General features: G+C 40.6%; 2 protein-coding genes across 6 annotated transcripts in view; one reads left to right on the top strand and one right to left on the bottom strand.

The window, feature by feature from the left end:
• The window catches only part of RNF19A (ring finger protein 19A, RBR E3 ubiquitin protein ligase), a 57,579-nt gene extending 41,407 nt beyond the window's left edge, over window positions 1-16,172 (top strand). For all 5 annotated transcript variants that reach the window (XM_041412800.1, XM_041412797.1, XM_041412799.1 and 2 more), the window contains 8 exons: window positions 1,376-1,584; window positions 3,493-3,637; window positions 4,204-4,366; window positions 8,780-8,894; window positions 10,923-11,084; window positions 11,735-11,948; window positions 13,451-13,594; window positions 13,962-16,172. In XM_041412800.1, coding sequence (XP_041268734.1) covers window positions 1,376-1,584; window positions 3,493-3,637; window positions 4,204-4,366; window positions 8,780-8,894; window positions 10,923-11,084; window positions 11,735-11,948; window positions 13,451-13,594; window positions 13,962-14,646 — 1,837 coding nt within the window. In that variant the 3' untranslated portion in view covers window positions 14,647-16,172. The remainder of the gene's footprint in view (window positions 1-1,375; window positions 1,585-3,492; window positions 3,638-4,203; window positions 4,367-8,779; window positions 8,895-10,922; window positions 11,085-11,734; window positions 11,949-13,450; window positions 13,595-13,961) is intronic.
• Window positions 16,173-20,720: 4,548 nt separating this feature from the next.
• SPAG1 (sperm associated antigen 1) overlaps window positions 20,721-23,802 on the bottom strand; it is a 36,239-nt gene continuing 33,157 nt past the window's right edge. The window contains exons 17-18 of the mRNA XM_041413073.1: window positions 22,047-22,424; window positions 20,721-21,878 (exon numbers count right to left, since the gene is read on the bottom strand). Of these exons, the coding sequence (XP_041269007.1) occupies window positions 21,747-21,878; window positions 22,047-22,424 (510 nt within the window). The 3' untranslated portion in view covers window positions 20,721-21,746. The remainder of the gene's footprint in view (window positions 21,879-22,046; window positions 22,425-23,802) is intronic.

The raw sequence follows: 23,802 nt of genomic DNA, 5'->3' as shown, positions 1-23,802 counted from the left end.
GCAAGATTTCCTAGGGAGGAACATCAAATATGCTGTTTTAAAACAATAATGGAAGGGACAGGATTTGCATGAACTTTGCAGAGTTTCAGATCTAGCTACTTAAAAATAGCTAAATTTTAAGATAGGCTTGTAAGTAGGAATATTTTTTAAGTATCATTACTAATGAAGAATATTTTGAGTTAACTTATGCAACTGCTGTAAAATAGACAGGGGGTAAAAATAAACAGTCTTTTAAAATAAAATTACCTTCATTTGAACAGACAGAAATTTAAGTTTTATTGTATTTATAAATCTGTTGAAGTCTACTTAGGGACTCTGTTCATGTGAATAAAAGCATACTTCTGTTTTAAATGTTCATACCAGTGGATTAATATTATATATTTAGAAGACAGCTATTACAAAAATTATTGAAAAAAAGCTACAATGGGCATGAATTAATAAACATATATACATATGCTTGTATTTACTGTCAGTGTGAACACACTGTGTTTTTATCATATGACCTTTGAAAGGCAGGTCTAATGAAGGAACAGTTTTGTCACTTCAGCTCTCATTGTATAGAACTGTTCATGTAGTGTCTGATTATAAAATAGTGTAACACAGTTTTGTAAGTCTCAACATTCTTGGAGGTTTTTTGCTCTGTAGTATTGTCAGAGTAAAGGTGGCATTGAGACTCAAACTTATAAATTTTTGCATTTGAAATGGATTTTTTAAAATGCCTTAATTATTGAGAAACTGAAATCCTATTTATAAAATACTTGGTTTGTTGTTTTGACATTTTAAAATACAAAGAGTTAACAAACATCTGTTTAAAGTAAGTAGTGGTATTCATGATAAAAGGCAACTAGTAAAATCCTAAGATGTCTTGCAGTGCCAAACCAGATGTCATTGCAGCTGTAGGTTGCATTGCAGATCACTTAGCAGGAATCCTCCCTCATGGACAGGGTCAATCTAAGACATGCCCACAGTGACTGGGACACTTCTGAAACTGTAACTTCCTAATTGCTTAAACACCTTTTTTGGGTTTATTGTTCCACTCTTCTAAACTGTGATTTCTTGGTGACTGTAAACCTTACAGTATTGCATTCAGCTTTAAATACAGTGTATTTGAATACTGCAGGGAGTAAAGGTGAGTGAGTGTTGCAGTCATTATAGTATTTCTGTGCAATCTCAATCCAATGCAATGGCAATAGAGTTGTGGAAAGAGGAGTTTAGGAACCGGTGCTGGCCACCTCCTGAAGGAAGTGGTCAGCTTCTGCTGTCCACTGCCTTTGTACCTGCTTCAGCTGCTCTGACAGCTTTCTAGTCAGCTTTGTTCTATACTTAGAACTGGTTTTATTAACAAAATTCTCTCTTGCCCCTCTTGCTGTTAAAGATACGCTGTGATCGCGTTTGGATGTGCCAGCTGCCCCAAACTGACGTGCGGGCGGGAGGGCTGCGGGACCGAGTTCTGCTACCACTGTAAGCAAATCTGGCATCCCAACCAGACCTGCGATGCTGCTCGCCAGGAGAGAGCTCAGAGTCTGCGCCTGAGAACCATCCGTTCTTCATCCATCAGCTACAGCCAGGAATCTGGAGCAGCAGGTATTTATGGTCGGGGTGCTGTGTCTGTAAAACACCTCTTCTGTGCATTTGCACAACTAACCCTAGATAAGGAAAGAACGGAATAGTGACATGGTAGGTAGATACTAGATGTCTTTCAGAAGCATAAAATAACAATTCTAAATTTGAATTTACATTTTAATGTTATGCTTTGAAGTACTCTGTGACCAGAACATCTGACTTAAGTCTTAAAACCTTGTTACCATTTTAAGTTCATTGTAGTTGAAAAATGGGAAATGAAATGAACTTGCTGAAAGGCGTCCCATGTCAACATTAGCATGTTGACTTTTTCAGTTGTATCACTTAGTACACTTGTTTTCTACACTGTAGCTGTTAGAATTCAAACTCACAACCACTGATTTTCTGTTTTCAAAAAGATTGTTACTCTCATGCCAGCTCTGATGTTTGATGTCTTTGTTAGTACTAATTTTGGGTTTTCTAGGGAATGCTAATCTGTCTTGTCTACCAGAAGGCAAACAATTCCATCTCTTAAAGCTGAGCTTGTTTGTAACTCGCAAAAAAAAGCGGATAAACTATTCAGAGTAGTGTTTAGTACATCAAAATTGCAGTTTGCTGTTGATAAGAATTGGCTCTGAATTACACCAAGCTCTGACTTATTTGGCAGCTTTTGTCTCTGGCTGAGCAAGCAAGGTAGATATTTGGAGTAAAGAGTCTCACTTGCAGCTTGTAGTCAGAGCTGTTTTTCTCCAGTCGAGCGCAGACTCGAGAGTCTCTGATTTGTAGTTTGCACTGGCTTATTTTAACAATCCATCCCATCTTGCCCTAAAAATCAGCATCTTGCTGTAGCTTTCAAATAAAATTGAAAATAAGCTAAATGAATTAGCACACCAGCTTCTTTCCTTACCCTTCCAGTTCCTCTCAGCCTGTAGTGCAGTAGCTCTGCCTTTCCTGCGCTGAAGAACTTGCTCTGTTTACTTTCTGCCCTGTAGGCTGTGCATGTGCTCCCACGTGGGAGTAGCTAATGAATCCTTTCAGCTAGTTACTCCTTGTGCACTGGGCTTGGTAGAGATACTTTTTTCTGCTGGTTCTGCACCTCTTTAGGTATTCTTTCTGTTAAGTATGAGCTCTTCTTTCCCTTTGTCTTACGTAGTAGCATCGAGGCAGTAAACTTGGAATTCTGTGCTAGGAGCTGCAAGGTATTTCTGCTGCTGTGTATAAACAGCTTGTCCTAAAGTACAGGTGTTAAGCAGGAGTGAAGATCACAACTGTGGTGTGTGTGTGTGTATTTCACTATTGCTTCATGACCCCTTGTTTGACAGAGCTGGTCACTTAAACTTATTTTTCCACATTTGACTTGGGAACATGGAGATTCTCCAGAGTTTTCTTCTGCTACACTATATTTTTTTTGGGAGTTAGTAAGTATAAGTAGGGCTGTGAAAAGGACTCCAGAGGAGGTTAGCAGTGCCAAAGAAGTACATTAATGTGAATGGGGAGATGGGTTTAAGATACGTTACCAGAGTGGAGACTGAATATTAAAGTATGAGATTCATAGGAGCATGAAATGTAAAAGAGGATTATATTTAAAGAGACCTTATTATCAGTCCTGTGTTAGCATACATATTTAATGTCAGATTCTAATATATATTTCATTAAGCTTAGAAAATCCTTGAACAGAGAGCATGCATTAACTATTCAATTACTTGAATGTGGTCTAGTACACCTTGTTTTCATTAGTTTTGCTTGGTCCAAGGTTTGTAAAAAAAAAATTTGATACCAAGTCATGGCCAAATGAAGATTTGCAACCTTATAAAAAACTTTTTCAGTTTTTCAGATAATGATTCAATCAGTTTTCCCAAATGTATGTCTGTATTGTGATTATGTTTGATTGTCTAAGGAACTGATATGATTCTAATATTCATTTTTGAACAGCTGATGACATAAAGCCATGCCCACGCTGTGCTGCTTATATAATAAAAATGAACGATGGAAGCTGCAATCATATGACTTGTGCTGTCTGTGGCTGTGAATTCTGTTGGCTATGTATGAAAGAGATCTCAGATTTACATTATTTAAGGTACATTTAAGAAAAAAAATTCTCTGTGGTTGGTGATTTGTTTCCTAAAGTATATAGAAGGAGATTCCCAAGTGCTGTAAGGCTGGCTTTCTTCTTCTTGGAATAGAGAATCACAGTTGAAGTACATTTCATATTAGAGAATTAAGTCACTTTTCAATACATGTATTTAAATTAGTGCTTAATTATTTTTATTTTAAAATATTTAGTAAATTTTATGCATGCAACATGTTCGTAGTACAAATCAAGTATTTTGGATTAACACACTCTCTTTTTACTGACGTCTTAATACATCTGGATTGTCCCTGTATTAGGCAATACAGAAGTTCTGATTATACAGGTTACTGTGAACCATAGATTGGTGTGTGGCAATATGCAATATGCTTCTTGTTACATTACAAAATATGCTCTCAAGGCAAAAAAAACCCTGATGAAATAACTGATGATGTGTTACATCTGTGACTTGAACCTAGGGACAATAATTTAGTAATTAGAGAAATGTTCAGTAGTGTGTAGCTACCTTGATTTACTTACTGTTTCTTTACAGCTTTCTTATTTCTCTCTGTTAGCCCGTCAGGTTGCACATTTTGGGGAAAGAAACCATGGAGCCGTAAGAAGAAAATCCTGTGGCAGCTAGGGACACTTGTTGGAGCTCCTGTAGGAATTGCCCTAATAGCTGGCATTGCTATTCCTGCTATGATTATTGGAATTCCTGTGTATGTGGGACGTAAGGTAAAAAGTGCTTCAACTCCCAACATGCTTCAGGTTTTACCTGTTGTATGGCTTGGGTGATACTATGTTCAGTTGGGTATCTTAACTGGCCTCTAAAAGAAAAAGACGAAATACCAAACAATCTCCAAAATACCAAAGCAACCAACCCCTGCTTTGTTTAGGGATATTTGTGTCAGTTGTAGAGGAACGAAAAGCAGTGTTTTTAAGAGTCTGGGTTCTCTTAAAACATGCAGAGCAAAACACTGAACAATTTCCAGTTTCTACATCCTGCCATGGAAGTTCCTGCATGCTTTTTTCAGAATTGCTCTGGTTTTGGTCTCTGGTTCCCCTTCTGTCCCTTAAACAATTTTTAGACCACAAGGAATACAAAAAAGGACTTTTTTTTTTTTTAAGCAGCTAGTTACCAGAATTTTAGTATAAAATTCAGCTAGTTCAGGTTTCTGTATACACATATTTAAGCATTTATACTCAGCAGCTTGTTAATTGCCTTGGGCCAGTCCACCAATTTGGAACAGTCTTTGGTGCTAGCTAGCCTGCCTTCATTTCCCTCCTTCTGGGCAGGAGCTGAAAACGATCATGTTAATCAGAAGGCAGTTTATATATCTCCTCTTAAAAAATATAATACCTTTTGCTATAAAGTAATCAACAATTCTTATATGTAATTTAGGAATAGTAATAAGTTACCTAGATCTTTTGGAAATAGGCTTTTTGAAGTGATGGCTTGGAAGATCTGTTTTTCTGCTTTTACCAGTGTGTATTCTCGCAGTGACTGGCACAGACTCATAATTCTGCATTTGTCGGGGTGGGAAGGGGGAGTGTGTCTGCTAGACAAAATGTTCAGGTGTGCAGCTTTTCCACTGTATTTTTTTGATCTTTTTCTTTCTAGCAAGTACTCTATTTTCTGCTACAGTTGGGTTTTGACCTTTTTATTCTGTTATGGCTTAGTCCCACACAGTCACTGGAACCTTCTAAGGGAGGAGAGGAAGAAGATAGCATTACCTGTTTCAAATTGCATTTTCATGATTAACTTTTCTCATTATATTTTGGAATAGGACCCCATCACAGAGCACCTTTCATGTACTAAAGTCCCAGAGCATTAGTCTGTGAGGGCAGCCTCATGAGAATTTCTGTGGTACCCCAGTGCTTAGTGGTCATTTCTCTGTGACCACTGTCAAATATTTGCACTTCGAAACATCTGATGATGGGGATCCCACAGGTCCTTCAAGCTTGGTTTTCTTAGAAATACTTTGTGTTTTTAACATAGGTATAGGAAGAGAATTTACATTAGATTCCTACTGCTCTGTTCTTCAGCTGATGCAGAGAATCCTTTTGTTTTGCAATATGCTGTTACATATTTAATGATACTTCAGGTCCATTCTTAACAAACCTAGCACTTCCAGCTTTTCTTGACAAACTGTCAAGAAAACACTGGTTTAGGTTTCTGATTCCCCTCTTCTGGATTTCCTTGTAGTTGTTCATGCCACCTTTTTGTCCACTTTGAGTACATTAGTGAAGCTGCAGCATCATTACTGCTGAGTTAAATGAAAGGGTGATTCTGTGCCAGTAACTACCAGTTACCTCTTCTTCAACAACGTGCTATCTTCATTTTGTGTGCTCTAAAACACAAACCCTTTCCCACGTACTGGTAATTCAGGCAATTGGCTTCTTCCTCCAGGTACTCTTGAAGTCATTGCCATTCAGCTGCATCTGGTAATTTCAGGCCATTTTTTCAGCTTCTCATGACTGAAGTGAATTCTGGCATTCTTGCAACCATGCCAAATTGTACTGGCCTGAATTTCAACACACATGTTCTTCTCCTTCCATCTTTCACATCAATGAAAATGTTCAACACTCTTGGATCCAGGGCACATCTCTCAGAAGAAGTATGGAGTGAAGAGTCTCAATTTGGGTAGTTACAAAAAATTACTATTCACATGTTTTCTGTAGTTTCACATGAAGCTTAGTAGATTTCTCTCATCCTTTTTTTTCAGTCTGGACTATTATAACTGCTTGAGTGTCATACAGGAATATAAGAATTTAATTAGTCAGTGTGTGGCATCTGTTTCTCCCCATCCTCAAGGCTGACTTATCTTGTTACAGGAGAAAATTAAATTGGCATGATTTCTGCTTGAAAAAAAAAAAAAAATTTAGTGTGACCTTCTTGTTTCCTACCTTTGCTTTGATGTTTACAAGGTCCCAGTTCTCAGGAAATGAAAGTTCATTCAGTGGTCTTTTACTTCCTCACCTTCTTGGTTTGTACCCTTTTTAAGGTTATCATTGCCATTTAACCATTTCCAGTTTTCCTGGATTTTTTTTTTCAGACACCTACTAATAATAATTTTCAAAAATTACTCTTAATGACTCTGAAATTTGGCCTGCTGAGATATTTCTCAGATCTGCTCATGTAAGTACACTGCTGTATTTGTACAGATCTTACTTCTTTGTCACCAGTTGTCTGGCTCACAGTTGATCTTCAATGACAACTGAAAGGAAAAGAAAATAGGAACAGGTCTCCAGTTTCATCTGCTGGCTGTCTTTCATTTTTGTTAAACAGCAAATTGATCCAATTTGGTCTTCCGCTTACTAGCACTGTACTCATAGAATAATTTCTTCTTGACTTTGATATCCCTTGCTTTTTGTCTCCTCTAGTTTAACCTTTCTGATTTTGGCCTAACATCCTCATGCTGTTCTTCTATACCCATTCATAGTAATTTGACCTACTTTCTATTTTCTTAATGCTGCTGCTGCTTTGGTAAAGGAAGCTTCATTGTTCTTTTTCAACATTCTGTCTGTCCTTTGCATTGGAAGAGTTTGTGCTTGTGCTTTGATAGAGTTTCCTTGAGGAAGTGCTGGTGTTCTGGGTTTATAGATATAAGTCTTGTAACCTGATAGGTTTGTGTTTATTGAAATCTCTCTTCTGGCTTAGTATTTTTGTTCGGTTATTGTTTAGTCAATATCCAGAAGTTTCTTATTTCATAGTACTTTCTACCAGTGTGACCTTCTATCTTGATGTTTTAAATCAATTTCTACTCTGTAACCTCTTCCTTCCATTCCTTTTTTGTTTCTTTTTTTTTTTGCTTTGTGTTTAAGGAATCCAGTAACCTTTATGTATGGATGTCTCTTTATTGTATTATGCCTTTTGTTTCGGGAGTTACAATTGTCCATAACAGTAAAATTCAGTGCCTTAGGCAATCCTGCTAACTGCTCAGAGCCCCATGAAACCTGATCTTTCTGGGTTTATAATTCTTACACACTCACACTGTGAGAGTGTTCATGTTCAGTTTTTCCTTTTTTAATCCATAGGCATGTTCAGTATTCCAGTGCTCCCTCGCTCTGTATTGCTCTGTGTACAATGTACCTCAGAGCAAGTAAATGCATTCTCCTTGCACAAAGCACAGTGCCTTCTCTGCCCTTTCCTTGCCAGCCTTGCCTGAACAAAGACTTTGTTTATTCCAAAATGAGAACAGCCCTACCAAATCTCTAACTGAAATTATATTTTAGAAAGCACAGCATTCAACAACATGCTATTTAGAAAGCGTGACATGCAACTCATTTTTTGTCATTGTCTTCTTGTGCACTTATCTTTTGTGTTCTTCCTTAGATGGAGTGAGGATTAACTTGGCTTTGTGACAGCCATTAAGATACCTGTTGTTCCTTTGTAATTGTATCTTAGCCAAGAATGATGACAGATGTAGTGCATACCTCTGAGAAACCGTGTTCCTAGGGGGAGTAAATGAAACACACAAATGTGGGAAGTCTGTAGAACAGTGATCTTTAAAGGCCTTTCAGGTTCTTGTGGGGTTTGTGGCATGTGAGTTTAAGGCAGTCACATTTCAGAGTTGCTGCAGACTTGATTAATCAGTAAGAGGTTTGGGCAGCAAGTTCCTCACTATACAGAAGCACAGCTAAGACTCAGATTTGCAGAAATATTTCTTGTCTCAACAGCTTGTCTTGAGGGGGTGCTGGAGTAATGGAGTTCCTGCTTTCCCCTCCCTCCAGGCTATGTTTGGTGAAGGCTTTCTTGTGGCTGTTATGTCAGCCTGTTTCTATAGATCTAGTAATCTGTGAAAGTTTCAACTCTAAGATGTGTCAATTTGATCATATGTGGCAAGTCTTTTATCCTGAAAGTTTGTCTACTTTTCCCAGCCATGTAAGCTGGAGTAATGATTAAACAAAGCTCTTCAATTACTTAGCTCTTCAAACTCGAGGCTGAGAATAAATGCTTAATTGCTGGGTGGGAGGACTTCTTACTTGTAAGAGATTGCCTAAAATTAGGATATGTGTACATTTTATTTTCTTTGAGATAAGAAATAAATCATTGCATAGAAGTGATGATTGCACTTCTTCCATCCTTGCAGTGATGTATTATTGATGTTATAATACTCTAAACCCCCTTTATTTTCTTCTTTCAAGATTCACAATCGATACGAAGGCAAAGACATTTCAAAGCACAAGCGAAACTTGGCTATAGCAGGTGGTGTAACCTTATCTGTAATTGTTTCTCCAGTTGTAGCTGCAGTAACTGTAGGTAAGCAAATACTACTGTTTTGTGTCTTGATAGCACCTTGCAACCAGAACTCTTTATAAACACTCATGAGTAACACAACTAAGTGTTGTAGTTTCCTTTTATAGGTGAAGGAACCAAGACAAGGAGGAGTCTGAGGTTATACATTTATTGGGGCAGAGTCAAGAATACAGTACTTGATTTTAATATAGCATTTCCTGAAGAATTAAAACTAATTTTTATCTTGAAAATTGAGGTTTCCACATTGTTGCTTCTGGCTTTTAAGATTGAAATATTTAAAGATTTTTTTTAAATTACCAAGAAAAAAACTGTTGCCACAGAGTCTATTCCCATTTTAATAATTTCATATCAAAATTTTCTCCATGCAGAACAAAAATAGTCTCTTACACTTAACATTGCAGTAGTTGACAAACCACTTGTTTTGCTCTGGGTGTCAGTTCAAATTACATCACACTTTTTATCATGTTGATTGTTGAGTATAACATTTAAGGAGAATCTTGCTGTTCCTTACAAAATAGTTGTTTCATCTTCCCAGGTAATCTCAAGATCACTGTAAACCCAGATTGTTTTTGAAAGGAGGGGATTTGCCTGGTGCTGCCTTGCTTCTTTGTTGCAGCACAGGCACCTTCACAGTTGCACAGTAAGCTGCTGTGGATAGTAACTCACACTAAGACACACCATTTAGTTTTAAGCTGGATCACCCCCCTGTGCACACAGTTTTGTCTGCAGTGTTCCCCCTTGTGCCAGAAGCAATGCTCAGAGAGTAAAGAGTAATGTCCAGAAGATGAGGCCACTTTTAGCCAGTGATGATTCAATTTGGCCATAAAGCTGTGGCTTTAAACTACTTGTTATCATTGGAGGACCACTGTGCAAATGAGGATATGCCAGCCATGAAACTGGTGTCAGTCTGCATTGCATTGTTCTCATGTGGCTGTGGTGTCAGATCCCTGCTAAACAGGTGGTGGGACACAGAGTTTCATAGTTGTATTTATAGGTCTGCCTTACTTCATTTCTCTCAAGCTGTTTCTCATTCCTGAACAGAGATGAAATGTGGCTTTTCAGGGAAAGCAGTTGGGTCTTATTTTGTGGAGTTATGCTCTTGCCCCATTGCCATTAACAAAGGGCCTCCAGTCTCAGGGCATTGTGTGGTTTCCAAAATAATGACCATGAGAGTATGGAGTTCCTCCTTGAATGTGAACAATTTCTATTGAAGGAGACTTTGGAACCCTTAATTTAGATTGGACTGAGTAGCCTTTCTGTTAGGTCTGCTTCTCTCCTGACATTTTCAGAATGTGCCAACTTGACACATTTCAATCTGCTGATTTTTGTACCTTCTGTATACTTCCATCAGTAAAGCCATAGGATGATTTAATTCATGTGCCAAAGGACCACTTCCATGGTCCACTCAAAGTGGTGGGATGGATGTGTGTGTATCTGTGTGTGCTTTAGTCTACAGCTCCTTTAGCTGGTTTCCCTTAATTCCTGACACTGTACTCCACTGAATTGTTTACTTTTAAAGGAAAACTTATATTGAAAAATCCCAGAGTAACGATAACGCTAAGTCTATTAAATTGATAGCAAAGCCATGTCTCCCTTAAGTGGATGTAAATTGAAACCCCTTATTAAAGTAGTAGAAGTACTAATATTTTCAGTTGAGTAACAATTGAAATAGATGTCTGCCATTTCTGCCTCTCATGTGGAACAGCGGAGTCCCCAGTGGAGCTTTTGTGAATGTTTAAAGGACTTTAATTTTGTTTGTAAATTATGTTATGGACATATGGAAAGTATTAATTCATCAATCATTAAGTTTCTCTTCCTACCAATGCTGAGAGAGGACATTCTGCCTGCTGAAAGTACTTTCCTGTCACTTCACCTTCGTGATTTACCAATATTTCTTAATTTTGCACCCTCTTGATCTCTTTCAAGTGTAATATTAATCAAATATTAAGTAATTGTGGAAAATGAAATTGCCTTTATGAAAGGCTCTAAAATAAAAGTCAATTTAATGAAAGACTCTACTTCCCTCTGTAGGTATTGGTGTTCCTATTATGCTGGCTTATGTGTATGGAGTTGTTCCAATTTCCCTCTGCCGAAGTGGAGGCTGTGGTGTGTCAGCTGGCAATGGAAAAGGTGTCAGGATAGAATTTGATGATGAAAACGATATAAATGTTGGTGGAACAAATGCAGCTGTAGGTAAGAAAATTCAGTGTTGTGTTTTCTATAAATATGGGCTTTGTGACTTGTATTTTCTATCTTAGATACTAGAGTAGTTACTTGAATTTGGGGCTGCTTCTGCTCATTGCTGAAATTGCACCTCTCACATGATAATTGCTTCTCTGTGTCATTTTGTGCTGGGCTGTATTACAAAGTTGTTGCCCATTTTAAGCAAAGCCAAACTCAAGTCTTCTCCATAGGTAAAAGTTTTAGCATAGCATTAATGTTGCTTTTTCATAATCCTGGTTTGTGGAAGCTGGTTAGATTTTTTATTTTTGATAGGGCCAACTAAAGACTGGTCTGATGCTTCAATTTTTTTATTACATGGCACTATCCTGTGTGATGGGGTCTCTCTGCATTCCTTTTATCCATGTCCTATCTGTGGTTAATTTTTTGCTGTCTTAAGTAGGGGATGTCAGGCATAGCCATTATAGCAGCACCAAGAAAGGTGTCTTTTAAAATTATTTCTGGTTTTTTGAGATTTTTTTTTTTCCACAAAGTTCTTTTTGTGACCATGTGTTTTATAAATCCTTCTTCTCAGCATAATTTCAGAAACAGCTTTCATGGTCACATTCCAGAAACAACTAAGTGCTGCTTGCATAGCTGAGGAGCCTTCTCTGTTTCTGTAGATACCACGTCGGTGGCGGAGGCGCGTCACAACCCCAGCATCGGGGAGGGCAGCGTGGGGGGCCTGACGGGCAGCCTGAGCGCCAGCGGCAGCCACATGGACAGGATCGGAGCCATCCGGGACAACCTGAGCGAGACGGCGAGCACCATGGCCCTGGCTGGGGCCAGCATCACGGGCAGCCTCTCGGGGAGTGCCATGGTGAACTGCTTCAACAGGTGAGGGACTGCAGCCAGCCCTGCCCCGCCCCGCAGCCCCGCCCAGCCTTGCAGCCCCGCCCCGCAGCCCTGCAGCCCTGCCCTGCCCTGCAGCCCAGCCCAGCCCCGCAGCCCAGCCCCAAGTGCAGGCACAGCAAGGGCACCGCCTCGCTTTCCCAGGTTCTGCTTTTCCATGTTGCTTCCTATTAAAATGAAGTGTCTCTGGGAGATAAACAGTTCATCCTGACAAACTTACTGATTTTCAAGAGATTCTAACTGACCACAGTCCTTGAGACTTTGCTTTTGTTTAGGCTGAGTGGGGCCTGAGATCTTCTGCTGGCCCAGGGGAGCTTGTAGGCAGGAGTCAGGGGGAGGCAGCTCATCTCTAACGCAGTTGTGTTCTCTGGTGCACCTCACCCAAAAGTCATAACTGCTGGCTTGTTTGGTCTGCAGGCACCAGGCTGTGCCTTCACAACACCTGGGTGGAGTGTGGACTCCAAACAAACTTCAGGCAGGAGGGGAGGCAGATGAACACCTGGCCTTGCCAAGGTGGCAGCTTCTTGTCACATGCTCAGTGCCTTGTGTGAATTTGGACCTTTCTGGTAGTTGGCTCTCCTGTACCCTGAAGAGAAAGGGTGTGTGTAGAAAGGATTGTTAGCATGTGGTGTTTAGAATGGAATTTGCTCCTTAAATCAGCTGCCAACACTGCTCATTTTGAGTAATTTGGCATTCCAGGCTATATAGAATAAAGAGTGTGGAATAGTATCAAGAATTCCCCTCTGCTGGGACAAGTGTACCAGGCTGTGACTGCTGAGTGATATATACATACCCTCTTCTTTAAAGAGCTGAGAGTTAAAACAAAAAATTAAAACAAAAAACAAACAAACAAACAAACAAAAAACAACAACAAAAAAAAACCACCAATTTCAATGTCCATACACAGATAAACAAGACATTTGGAAAAAAGCTTGTAATTTGGCTTCTGGCATATCTGCTGAGCCCAGCTTAAGGTTGCTCAGGTTTCTGTTATTCCCGTTGCAGTTGATAGCAATACAATGTAAAGCAGAGTACAGAACACAGTTTTCTGCCTCTTATTTGATTAGTAGTAATTTGCAGCAGGGGATACATGGGTACTATCATGTCTTGAATTTATGTACCCTTCTGATTGTTTTTACCATTTTTAGAGTATAGTGTATTATCTGCAGAACTGTAGCTGAACCTGAAAGCTGTCCTTGTAAATCTCAGGAGGGAAAGAATCCAGAACTTTTGGTTAACACCTTTAGGAAATTACTGTGGCTTTGCTTTGAGGTGTTTTTGTTTGCTTGGTTTTAATCAAAAAATAGTAATTTTGACCTTGGGAACAGAGAACATGTGTCAGTAGGGTGAATAAGCCCATATATACTGGAGTGACTCAAGAACTTTATTTAATAATTGCTGACTTACTGCCATGTACAATGTGACCCTAATTTTCAGAAAGTGTGCTTTAACTGTTGTGGTGGTGTATGTATCTTTCTCTTTCAAAGACTGGAAGTACAAGCAGATGTGCAGAAAGAACGATACAGTCTGAGTGGAGAATCTGGCACAGTTAGCTTGGGAACAGTTAGTGACAATGCCAGTACCAAAGCAATGGCAGGATCCATTCTGAACTCCTACATCCCTTTGGACAGGTAAGGGAAATGTGGTGAAAACAGAATATTTATAAGCCTTGCTTATTAAAGGATATTTTAAGCATGCCTCAGCTGTTCTGCATTCAAGATTACACTTTGAAACTGTAGATTTTGTTACAAATGGAATGACGCGCGACTGCTTCCCGCATTTTGCCAGGCTTATTTCCAAAGAGGAGCGCCATCGCTGTAGCTCAGTAAAACGTTTGGTGGTTCAGACTTTGTGTTTTCCTTTGGGCTGTTTATTTGGTTAAACATTTCTCCTTACAAGATACACGGTGAAAGTGAGAGGGATGTATGTAGGAAAGCAGCAAGAGTTTGTTCCACCCTCCGACGACCTCTTACACTGACGGATTCTCCCCTGTTCTAGGGAAGGGAACAGCCTGGAAGTGCAGGTGGATATCGAGTCCAAGCCAGCCAAGTTCCGGCACCACAGCGGGAGCAGCAGCGTGGAGGAGGGCGGCGCTGCCGGGCGCGGCTCCGCCGGCGGCTCCGGCCCGCCCGAGGGCAAAGCCGGCGCCGCCAAGTGGTCCAAGGACGGCACGGCGGGGAAGAAGTGCAAAGGTAAGCTGAGAAAGAAGAGTAGCATGAAGATTAATGAGACCAGAGAGGACATGGATGCTCAGCTGTTGGAGCAGCAAAGCACAAACTCCAGTGAATTTGACTCTCCCTCTCTGAGCGATAGTATTCCATCTGTAGCAGATTCGCACTCCAGCCATTTCTCTGAGTTCAGTTGCTCAGATATGGAAAGTATGAAAACTTCCTGTAGCCATGGCTCCAGCGACTATCACACTCGCTTTACCACAGTCAGTGTTCTCCCAGAGGTGGAAAACGATCGCTTGGAAAACTCTCCACAGCCGAGTGGAATCCCTGTGCCTGTTCCAACAGCCCCAAGCACTGATGTTCCACAGCTGAGTTACATTGCTGAGGAAAGCATTAATAATGGATCTTCGACAGATGCAGATTTAGGTGTTGGTGAAACGCTGAAAGAAACAAACAACAACCATTCACAACAGGCTGTGGAATTAAGCACTGCTATTCAGACTGAAATGTAAATCTCCAAGTGCTGCAAAAATATATTTGCCACTAAAGAACCCTGTCAGAGCTGGTTGAATCACATGCGACTTCCGTGAGTTTCAGGTGACCAGCAGAAGCAAGGTTTTGATACAACTGCATTTTCTATATACTTGTCTGATAAGGCAAAATACTTCCTATGGATCTTCGACCTGTATGAAGAGACATGAAGGCTTTAACCAAGTGCATTACAGCAGTACAAATATGTCCATGTTTTGTATTTTTGCCACAACTTTGCTTGAAACCGTATACTTGGTGTATTTAGATAAAAATTGATAAATTCTTAATATGTTAAATGCTGAAATGAATAATATGTCCTGCACTGTTCACTTGGAAAATGTGGGGTTTGGGATAAAGGGTGTTAGCTGAGCATTAGTGACTTAAAACCATTCTTGTGTGAACTCTTAAATTTAAGGGAAGCAAAGACCTGCAGAGACCTATACAAACATACTTCAACAGTGAATACTCAGAATGACAATTTTGTTTCATAACTGGACACACTGTATTTAGAATGCATGTAGAATGAACTGCATATCTTCAGATGGATGTAGCCTGTGTCAGAAGTGTTTGTATGTGTGTACACTTTGAGCAGGGTTATGGCTTTTACATAATTTCAAAACATAAGAAATTGGTACTTAATATATGGCGGAATGGAGACATCACCTGTGTAGAACAGTGGGGTTACCTATTTATTCATGCAACCAATCATGCAGCAGGTAAGGCTACTATATAGTGTATAAAAACTGTAAAGTAACAATCAGTGATTTCTAAGCATTGTAGAAAAGCAGATGCAGTCACCTTTCATTAGGGGGAAAATTGGTGCCCCGTCCATTCTTGGTGCCTTTGGAAAAGACTGGGTTTGAAGTGCCTGGTCGTCTGAGGATTTTACTGTAATGTTTTCCAGAATGTCCTCTTTGGCCACCTTGGATCACAAAAGAAAATCCTAGTGAATAAAATGACTGTCATAGATATAATAATGAGGTATTGGCCTACCAAAGACTCACTCAGGCTTTAGTGGACTTGACATCTCTTTGCAAGACATGCCTGTCTTCAGTCCCAGAATCTTAAGTGCAGTGCAATGACTGCCCAAATGCAAAGATGGGTTCCAAATATGCTGGCTTTTTACTTTTTCTTTTGCATATGGAAGATGTGCAGCTGAACACAAGCTGAAGTTGGCCAAAGCGCCTGCACTGTTAACATTTTTTGCTAAGTAATTCACTAAAATGAAACAAGTTGTGAATCTCAGAATAACAGTTAACAATGTTCTGTCTTGTGTTTCATGTATTGCCATTATGGTGCTACTGGAGGTTTGATTGGATGAAAACAATGCCATGAGCTACAGTCCTCTTCCATGACTTATCCTCACCAGTTTCAGTAATAGCTTATAACACTAGTGCCAGTTACGTTATTCGGTAATGCTTGTTACAGTATTTGTATATTTGCAGTTCGGTTTTGCTCAGTAATATGCGTGTAAACTGCATATCTGAAATAAATGTCTAAATACTGACTTCTAGTGGTCTGTTGTTTAATGTGCTCATCAGTCTTATGGAAATGTGTATGTTCCCAGGGAGCCTTTTTTCCTGACTGCTCTTACCTCCTCTTGCTGCCTTTAAATATTTTTATTTGATTAGGCGTGCTTTGGAAGTTGAATGTTCCAATTCTTGGAAATGTAAGATCTAAAGTCAGTTGCGTTTTGTACAAGATCTCAGCCTTCTCTGAGATGAAAAGAAATCTGATCTGCCTCTCTGGCAGGCAGAACAGTAAGTGGTTTTGGGAGAGGGATGCAGTTCTGGCAGGAGCTCTTTAAACAAAACTGCGCTATCTTGGCACAAGTCAGGTGGCTGACTGAACTCAAACTGTTTTCTCCATCTAAAGTGACACTCTTCTCAGTTCACAGGGCCTGCACAGAGTTCTTTCTGAAACACCACAGGTTGGTCAGAGTTCTGGGTAACACCTGGTGGTTTTTGCTGAGCTGAACTGTCTGTTCCTTGGGCTCATTTTCTCACCTGCATCGTGAGAGGCCAGGGAAGTGAGAAACTAAAACTGATGAGGATGCATTGCAGAAGCCCAAGCTGGATTGCCTCACCCCAAACCCATATGCAGATTATACTCTGTGAGATGGAAAAGCTATTTCAGCAAGTTTAAACCTACCTCTTAATTTCTCAAGACCTCAATTTTGCTGTGCAGGTAATTAGAAATACTGTTTACTCTTGTAAATAAATTTTATCAAATAATGCCATTATTTTCAGTCACTCCAAAATCATCTGATAAATTTATACATCACTTGAAGAGGTAATGTTAAAATGCAGGTAAGTTTATTCTGGAGATAAGTTTTTAGCAGAAAATCATTTTGCTGATTAATTTTGTAATATTTTTTAATTCAGAGGTCATATTTCATATATGAGACAGTCTTAATGGCACCAGTAAATTTAATGCAGTAGTGATAAAATATGAGTCTATAAAAAAAGTAAAAAGTCTATTAATACACTAATGTAGAAGATGCTTCTCTTATTTACAGAGCTACTGTGAGAATTCAATAACTTTTTTTGCACTGAAATAAATTACAGGAAAGATCAAGTTTACATCTGATGTCCCAACATGGTGGGATTTTTCAGATGTTTTTTTCATGATTCCTGGCCAATTTGAATAATTCGTGTCAGGTTGTGGATCTTGAGGAAATTTATTTCAATACCTGCTGTATCTGAGACTATTTGAGATTGTTGCAACATCAGCTAAAAGCCATCATAAAAGCTTTCCTCTTGGTGTTTGAATGTCTTTGTTGTAGTGAAGCATCCAGGCTTCACTACAGGCTTGTACATCCATATTTTCATTCAATCAGTGTCACAAAGTTTTGCATGTATGAGCTAATTACTTTTCACTGCTGCATAAGGATTTTTGACAGACTTACATCTCTTCCAGACAATCAGATTGATTTTTAAGGAGCTGCCTACTTAGCAATACCACCACTCTGGTGGATAATAATGCATTTTAAGGATAATCAAGCAGAAGGTTGAAAAATACTTGAATTAATAAACTTAAAACCCATTAATATTCTAGTTCAGGTGAAATTCTGGCAGCCTTGAACAGAAACTTTGGAATGATGTTGAGATTTATTTAGAATCACTTTCTGAAATGACAAAGATCTGAGGAGCACAGTTACCACCGTGACTGCTCCTGCCAGTCCCAAAGGTGACCCATGGGGCTTCCCAGATGGAATCAGCTGGTGTTGCTGTGGGAGTGAAGTGGTTTCCCTGTGAGGACTGAAGAACCCTCAGGCACAGTCGTGGTGAGCAGCACAATCCCAGACTGGTGACAACGCCTTTGTTGCCTTCGGTCTCAAAGGTTAGGAGAAACAGAGGAGAGTGGCTGTGAGGTATTGGTAATCGAAGCAGATCTGGAGGAAAAGGAGGAGTTGGATCCACAGCCTTAGGGATGACTCTGAACTTCTGTGCTGAACACAAGCCCGGGTCTTGGCAGATGGCTCTGGAGATGAATCTGCTGTGGCACCTCGCTCGCTCGTGTGCCAGGCCGGGTAACTGAGCATCTTTGGGGTGTGACTGTCTCAGCACCTGCCCGCACACAGGGACCAGCAGGAAGCATTTGGGAGCAAACCCAGCAAGCTGCCAGGTACAGATCCTTGCACCAGATCCTGGTGCGCTGGCTTTACGAAAGCTGCTTTATTGTTGATTCCATCTCAATGAAAGGACATTAAAATTCCCAACAGCCTCAACTGGAGTGGTTGTGTTTAGACACCAGAGCTGGGCTGCTGGGGTTGTGTGGGCTCGAGCTTCCCTTTACTCACAGGCTGCATTCTCAAGACATTTCTGAGCAGGGCATTCTGTGTGAGGCACACTTTATCCCCCTATAATCCCTCTTGCTTACAAGGAAAACCACTCCCGTGTCGCTGACTTTGTTGATGCAGGTGGCATTTAGCAAGGAGCAACCGAGAAGTGGCACGGGGTTGCAGGAAATGGCACTGCCGCAGCTGGAGGCTCGGTCTGCACTGCGGTGTGTTACATCCCCTGGGGAGGGCCCAGGGCTCACTGCTAATTCATCCTCCTCAGCCAGCCGGGCTGAGCCCCTGCCCCAGCTGCCGGCCCTTTGTGCCTTGGGCAGCTGCAGCTCACGGGCACTGAGCAGAGTTACTCCGACTTGGGGCATAAATCTTGATTACAGCACGGAGGAAGCTTTGTTCCCTGCTGTGCAAAGCTATGTTATTTTGTTTATTGTAATGAACAAGTCTAAGTCTTCTGAAAGGCCTGGCAGCTACAGGAGTAGCCCTTCATTTGTGCAACTGGATTATGTAAAGCAAAGCAGGTTCTGATGATGGAAATACATCCCACGTAAGGGCAAGGAGTGTGGTTTGCCAGTAGCTGAGTTCTCACCACTGCCTGCACCACTGGGCAGGGAGAGTGGGAAGAGCAGTGGCCCCGTGGTCCATTGATTTTTTGGCCAGGGAAGCAACCCTGCCATGCTGACACTCAGCCCTGGTAGCACCTGTCAGCCTGGAGCTGGCTTCTCGAAAAACATCAAAAATACTTTGAAAGGATCAAAATAACAACAGTGTAACCCCCCACCCCGTTCCCATGCTATTCCCTGGCCACTGACTGCGTTTTTAGTGGCTACAGAAGGAATCTTGCTATCATCTCTTGTGTGAAAACCAGGGATCTGTACCCGGGAGCAGCTGGGTGTGTGTAGCTCTGGTCAGCTCGGCCAGGACACATCCTCTGTGCTTGTGACTGGCTGCATTATTGCCACTGCAGGGTCACAGGCACTCCCCACTCCCATCACCTGCAGAACCAGTGCTCTCCTGCTTTTGTCCTGCTGTTGGGTTTGGTTGTTTTTACAGAGGTGGATGTTGACACTGAGCGGGTGAGCGACAAGCCAAGAGCATAACACCGTGCTGGGACTGGGGTCTCCCTGCCACAAAGCCAGGTAAGACATTTGGGGTGCTCTTGCTCCCCTCTTTGCCCACTCCGTTGTTTCTAGGTGCTGTGTCCACACTGAGGCCATGCCCTGCAGCACTGAGGTGGCAGCTACAGTCCCACCTTTGCCTGGCAGAGCAGCCAAAGCTGCAGAAGAGATTATGGAGGGCAGAGGGAAACAAAAAACCAGCATATATAAAGGCCAAGCAGAGAGCAGAAACAAGATTTAAAATATGGGAGTGTTCAAAAAGAGGAGGGAAGAATTAGACCAGGGAGAGATGAGCTCCGGCCCAGCAGTGAGGAAAGCAGTAATTCAGCCTCAGTAATTCAGGCTTCTCCTGCTGACCATTACACACATGGGACACAAAACACATTTTGCAGCAGGTCCCGTGGTGAGCAAGGAGCTGCTTTTGGTCTGCAGCTGCTCCAGTGCCAGAGCTGGGCCGCTGTGGCTGTCCCTGCGCAGAGGCCACTCGGCCCCACGGGGCCAGGGACACTGCCTCTGGCAGGTGACCCCACGTTTGCTCTTCAGCTGCAGCTGTTGGGGGCTGCAGAGATTCCTCCTGCAGTTTCCCAGACTAAGGCAAGAGGAACAGACTTGGCAGCCCTTACCTGTCAAACAAATGGTGAAATCCACACCCAAAGATATTCCATTCTGCACCCCCTGCCCCCAAAATGCCTTCCAGCAGTCTAATGCTGCCCCTTCAGTTTTGAAGACTGGTGCCATTGGCTTGAGCTGTTCAGTCCCTTACATGTGTTTGATTCAATTTTTTTCTAAGTTCTGTGTCTTTAGAAATTGTTCTGCCTGTCCACCGGGCCCTCCCAAATGCTGTCTAAAGAAGTAGCCAATCTCAATGACACCTGAAGGAGGCAGGACCATCACCACAATGGCTGCAGGCACTGCTGGTGTTTTACATCCTCAACAGCCAAAGATTAGGGTCTGCCTTAATCTGAGGAGATCACAGACACACAAAGGGAAAACCCATTAATTGCTACGTATCAGTTGTACTGATGATGCTTTAGGAATTAAAAGCCTCATTCTTGGCACTCCAAGCTGAAACTCATAATCCACATGTCAAAATTATAAGACTAAAGTGTACTGAACCAGAAAAGAAACCATAATTGTACTTCTCAAGAAAAAAACTTTATTAATTAATATACACCTGAGAAAAAATTTCATTAGAACAACATTCTTAATGATACTTCTGCAGTGCTAAGTGAGTTTGATATACATTTATATCATCTGTGCAAAGAAGGCATCAGGGTATCTGAAAAATTTAAAAGCTTCACCTTTGAAGAAACTTTATCAGAATCGAATATAAAACATAAGTAATGCCTGAAATTAAAAAAAAAATCATACTGGTCCAAAAAATAGTTTTATAAATATATCTGTAAACAGAAATAGCTGGTATTTTAAATAACCTGAATATAAAACTCAGAGTTAAGTATTTCTGTTGTGCAGTGCAGCCACTTGTTCTTCTGTCACTGCCCAAAAGAAGTCAGAAAACCAGCCATCCTCCTGCACACACAGGAAAAAAGTTCTCTGCACTAAAAATTACTCACTTGTTAAAAACATACCCATCCATTTAATAATTGTTTCCATGACAAGCTAATCAATAATTCTTTCACCTTTTTTGTTAAGACATATTGAGCCAAAATATTTAAATCTGTTCTGTGCAGACCAGGAATAGTGAACAAACAGATGGCCCACAGGAGTTTTCTGAAAAATGTTAATACTTCTTGTACACTCATTTTAGCAAAGTTACTGCTAACTGACCCATTTATCTTGAAGACACTTCTTTATCACAAGAACACAGAACTCACAAAATGATGTAACAAGTGACAACTAAAAGTGTATTTACCTATTTTACCATCAAGGTATTTCACATTGCATATATAATGTAAAATGTATTTTTCTGAGTCTAAATAAAATCAGTATGCCAAAAGAAATGAACTGTGTTACTATTAAATTCTAGAGATGTATACAACTACAAGAAGAAAAGAGCAGCAAGTTTTAAATGTGCATATGCTGTCAAAACAAAATAGAATTCCAGCAGTCCAGGTAAAGACCCACTTGGACCCAGGCAAGTCTGCAGAGTTCATTCATTCATCTTCTAACATGAACTATATGCATGCAGCCAATAAACTTTAATTTGTTAAAGTTCATAAACCTTTTTAAGGCTCTCAAGATCGTCCAGTGAATACTGATCACTCTGGCTTTCTGTAAGTAAGTCAAACAGATGCTGTACTTCTTCTTTTTCATTTTTGCTGAGAAGGGCCAGCACCACCTGAAAAAAACCCACAACAAATTATTTTATAATCAGCACAAGTTGACTGAAAATCATAGTATCTGACAGAGATACAAAAGTCAGTGTGTTTTTTCCTTTTAAGATATGAAAATTTCCTTTAGATTTCTGGGCAATTTAAGTAAACATTCAATCAGTTTAAGTTCTTACCTTAAATCTTTCTGCTTTGCTCAAGTAGAACAGGTGCTGATATGCAAGGCCAGGATCTTTTCCAGCTATGTAATGTTCCAACGACTGGATAAAAATCAGAAGTATTTCTCCTTCAAGTTTGTTACTTAGCAGCACTGGCATTGTTTTTGGATCAGTAACTGTTAAAAGCTCTGCACAAGCAGCTTTATCCTTATTGGCATTCAGTGCATTTACGATCTGCCCGAAGTCATAAGCGTTGGGGGGTTCCGAAACACGGAGCTTCTTGGAGGACCTCCTTGGCACTGGCTTTGGAACAGCCTCCTCAGCAGCAGCATGGTGAGTCCCAGCATCTTCTGATGTAGCAAACTGCCTCTCTTCCTGTTCGTCAGGTTCAGTCACCTTCACAAACAAAGTGGCAACAGATCACTTAATGTGGACACAGAGATAAATGCAGTTCATGAAGCTTCAGGTTATCCATCATAACACTGGATTAAAGCTGCTCTTCAGCAAAGAAAGGCACCCCTGTTCTTCCATGTCCTACTGCCCCCAGAAGAGGAGCTCTCTAATTCACCTTTGAAGACTCACAATCAAAAGTGTATTTTTTACACCTCCTTTTCACTGCGTGGCACTGCACTGTGGAGACCCCTGGAGAGCACCGGGACAGAGGGGGACTCTACACATGTATTAAATGTGAAGTTCCAGAAGACAGGGACAACTGGAGTCAAGGCAGCAGACACCCATGTTTCATTTCTCTGCTGTGCCTCCAGGGCAGTACAGGCACAGGGCAGCTGGATCAGGTTGCTGTTTGGAGTCTTGCTTTGGAAAGACAAAGCTCAGCATGGATAAACTGCCCCATTATCCACTTAACTTCTCCTGAGACTGCAGCCTCCATCAAGTTTCATGAATCAGTAACTAGAAATTAACTATGGGGCCAACTACATTTGCTAAAATCTATTTCAAGCCATCAAGAGTTGTGAAATTATTATAACCTAAAACTTACTGAACAGGGCAGGGCCTATTAATTCCATGTATTTTGAAAAGTCTGAAGATACTGTATTGCATAGAACAGGGGATTAGTAATTTTTGGAAAATACTGCATTTGGCTTATAGACATTTTGTTCTATATTTCAATAATCCTTAGAACTGAGGGAGAAACCTTGACTATCTTTTATATAATTATAGCTTGATTAACAAAGAATAATGATGATAAATTATTTTTCTAATTTTTTCTTTGCAGTCTGTCTTCATGGAAAAAGACTACCTTGTACTACAGCAAGTGAAAGAGGGGAGTCTCTCCACAGGGGCAGCTGTAATGATGACAGCAAACATAAATGCTTCTTGCATGACCCCTAGAAAAATTACCAGTGCCAGCAATGTTAGCTGGTCTCTGAATTACGTGGGCACTTCCCAAACTGCCTCTACACACTTTCCAGGTCCTGTTGTTTGTCACAACTCAGAGCTTAACTAACAGTATACCAGCTTATGCCTGTTACATAAAATCCCACAAGCTCGTGACAACCTGAAGTACTTCAAGAACATTCCCCCCCCCATATTAATAACTGCAGTTTCCATTATACCACATTCTGAAATTACATTATCAAATTACAGTATCACTGTACAAACTGGTAACTATGTATTTTAACTATACATTTTTAAATGAAAAGGGGAAAAAGAATTCTTTAACGACCAGCAAAGCTACAATCCAAAAATATCAGATGACTGAGAAAATCCTTTCATCACCTAATTCTACCCAGAAGTGTGCAAAGCTAACATTTTG

This window comes from Onychostruthus taczanowskii, unplaced genomic scaffold, assembly GCF_017590055.1.
Source record: "Onychostruthus taczanowskii isolate IOZ18803 unplaced genomic scaffold, ASM1759005v1 scaffold4, whole genome shotgun sequence".
Classification (NCBI taxonomy): Eukaryota; Metazoa; Chordata; class Aves; order Passeriformes; family Passeridae; genus Onychostruthus; species Onychostruthus taczanowskii.
The sequence above is the reverse complement of the archived record's forward strand: the minus strand, read 5'-3'. Positions and strand labels throughout refer to the sequence as shown.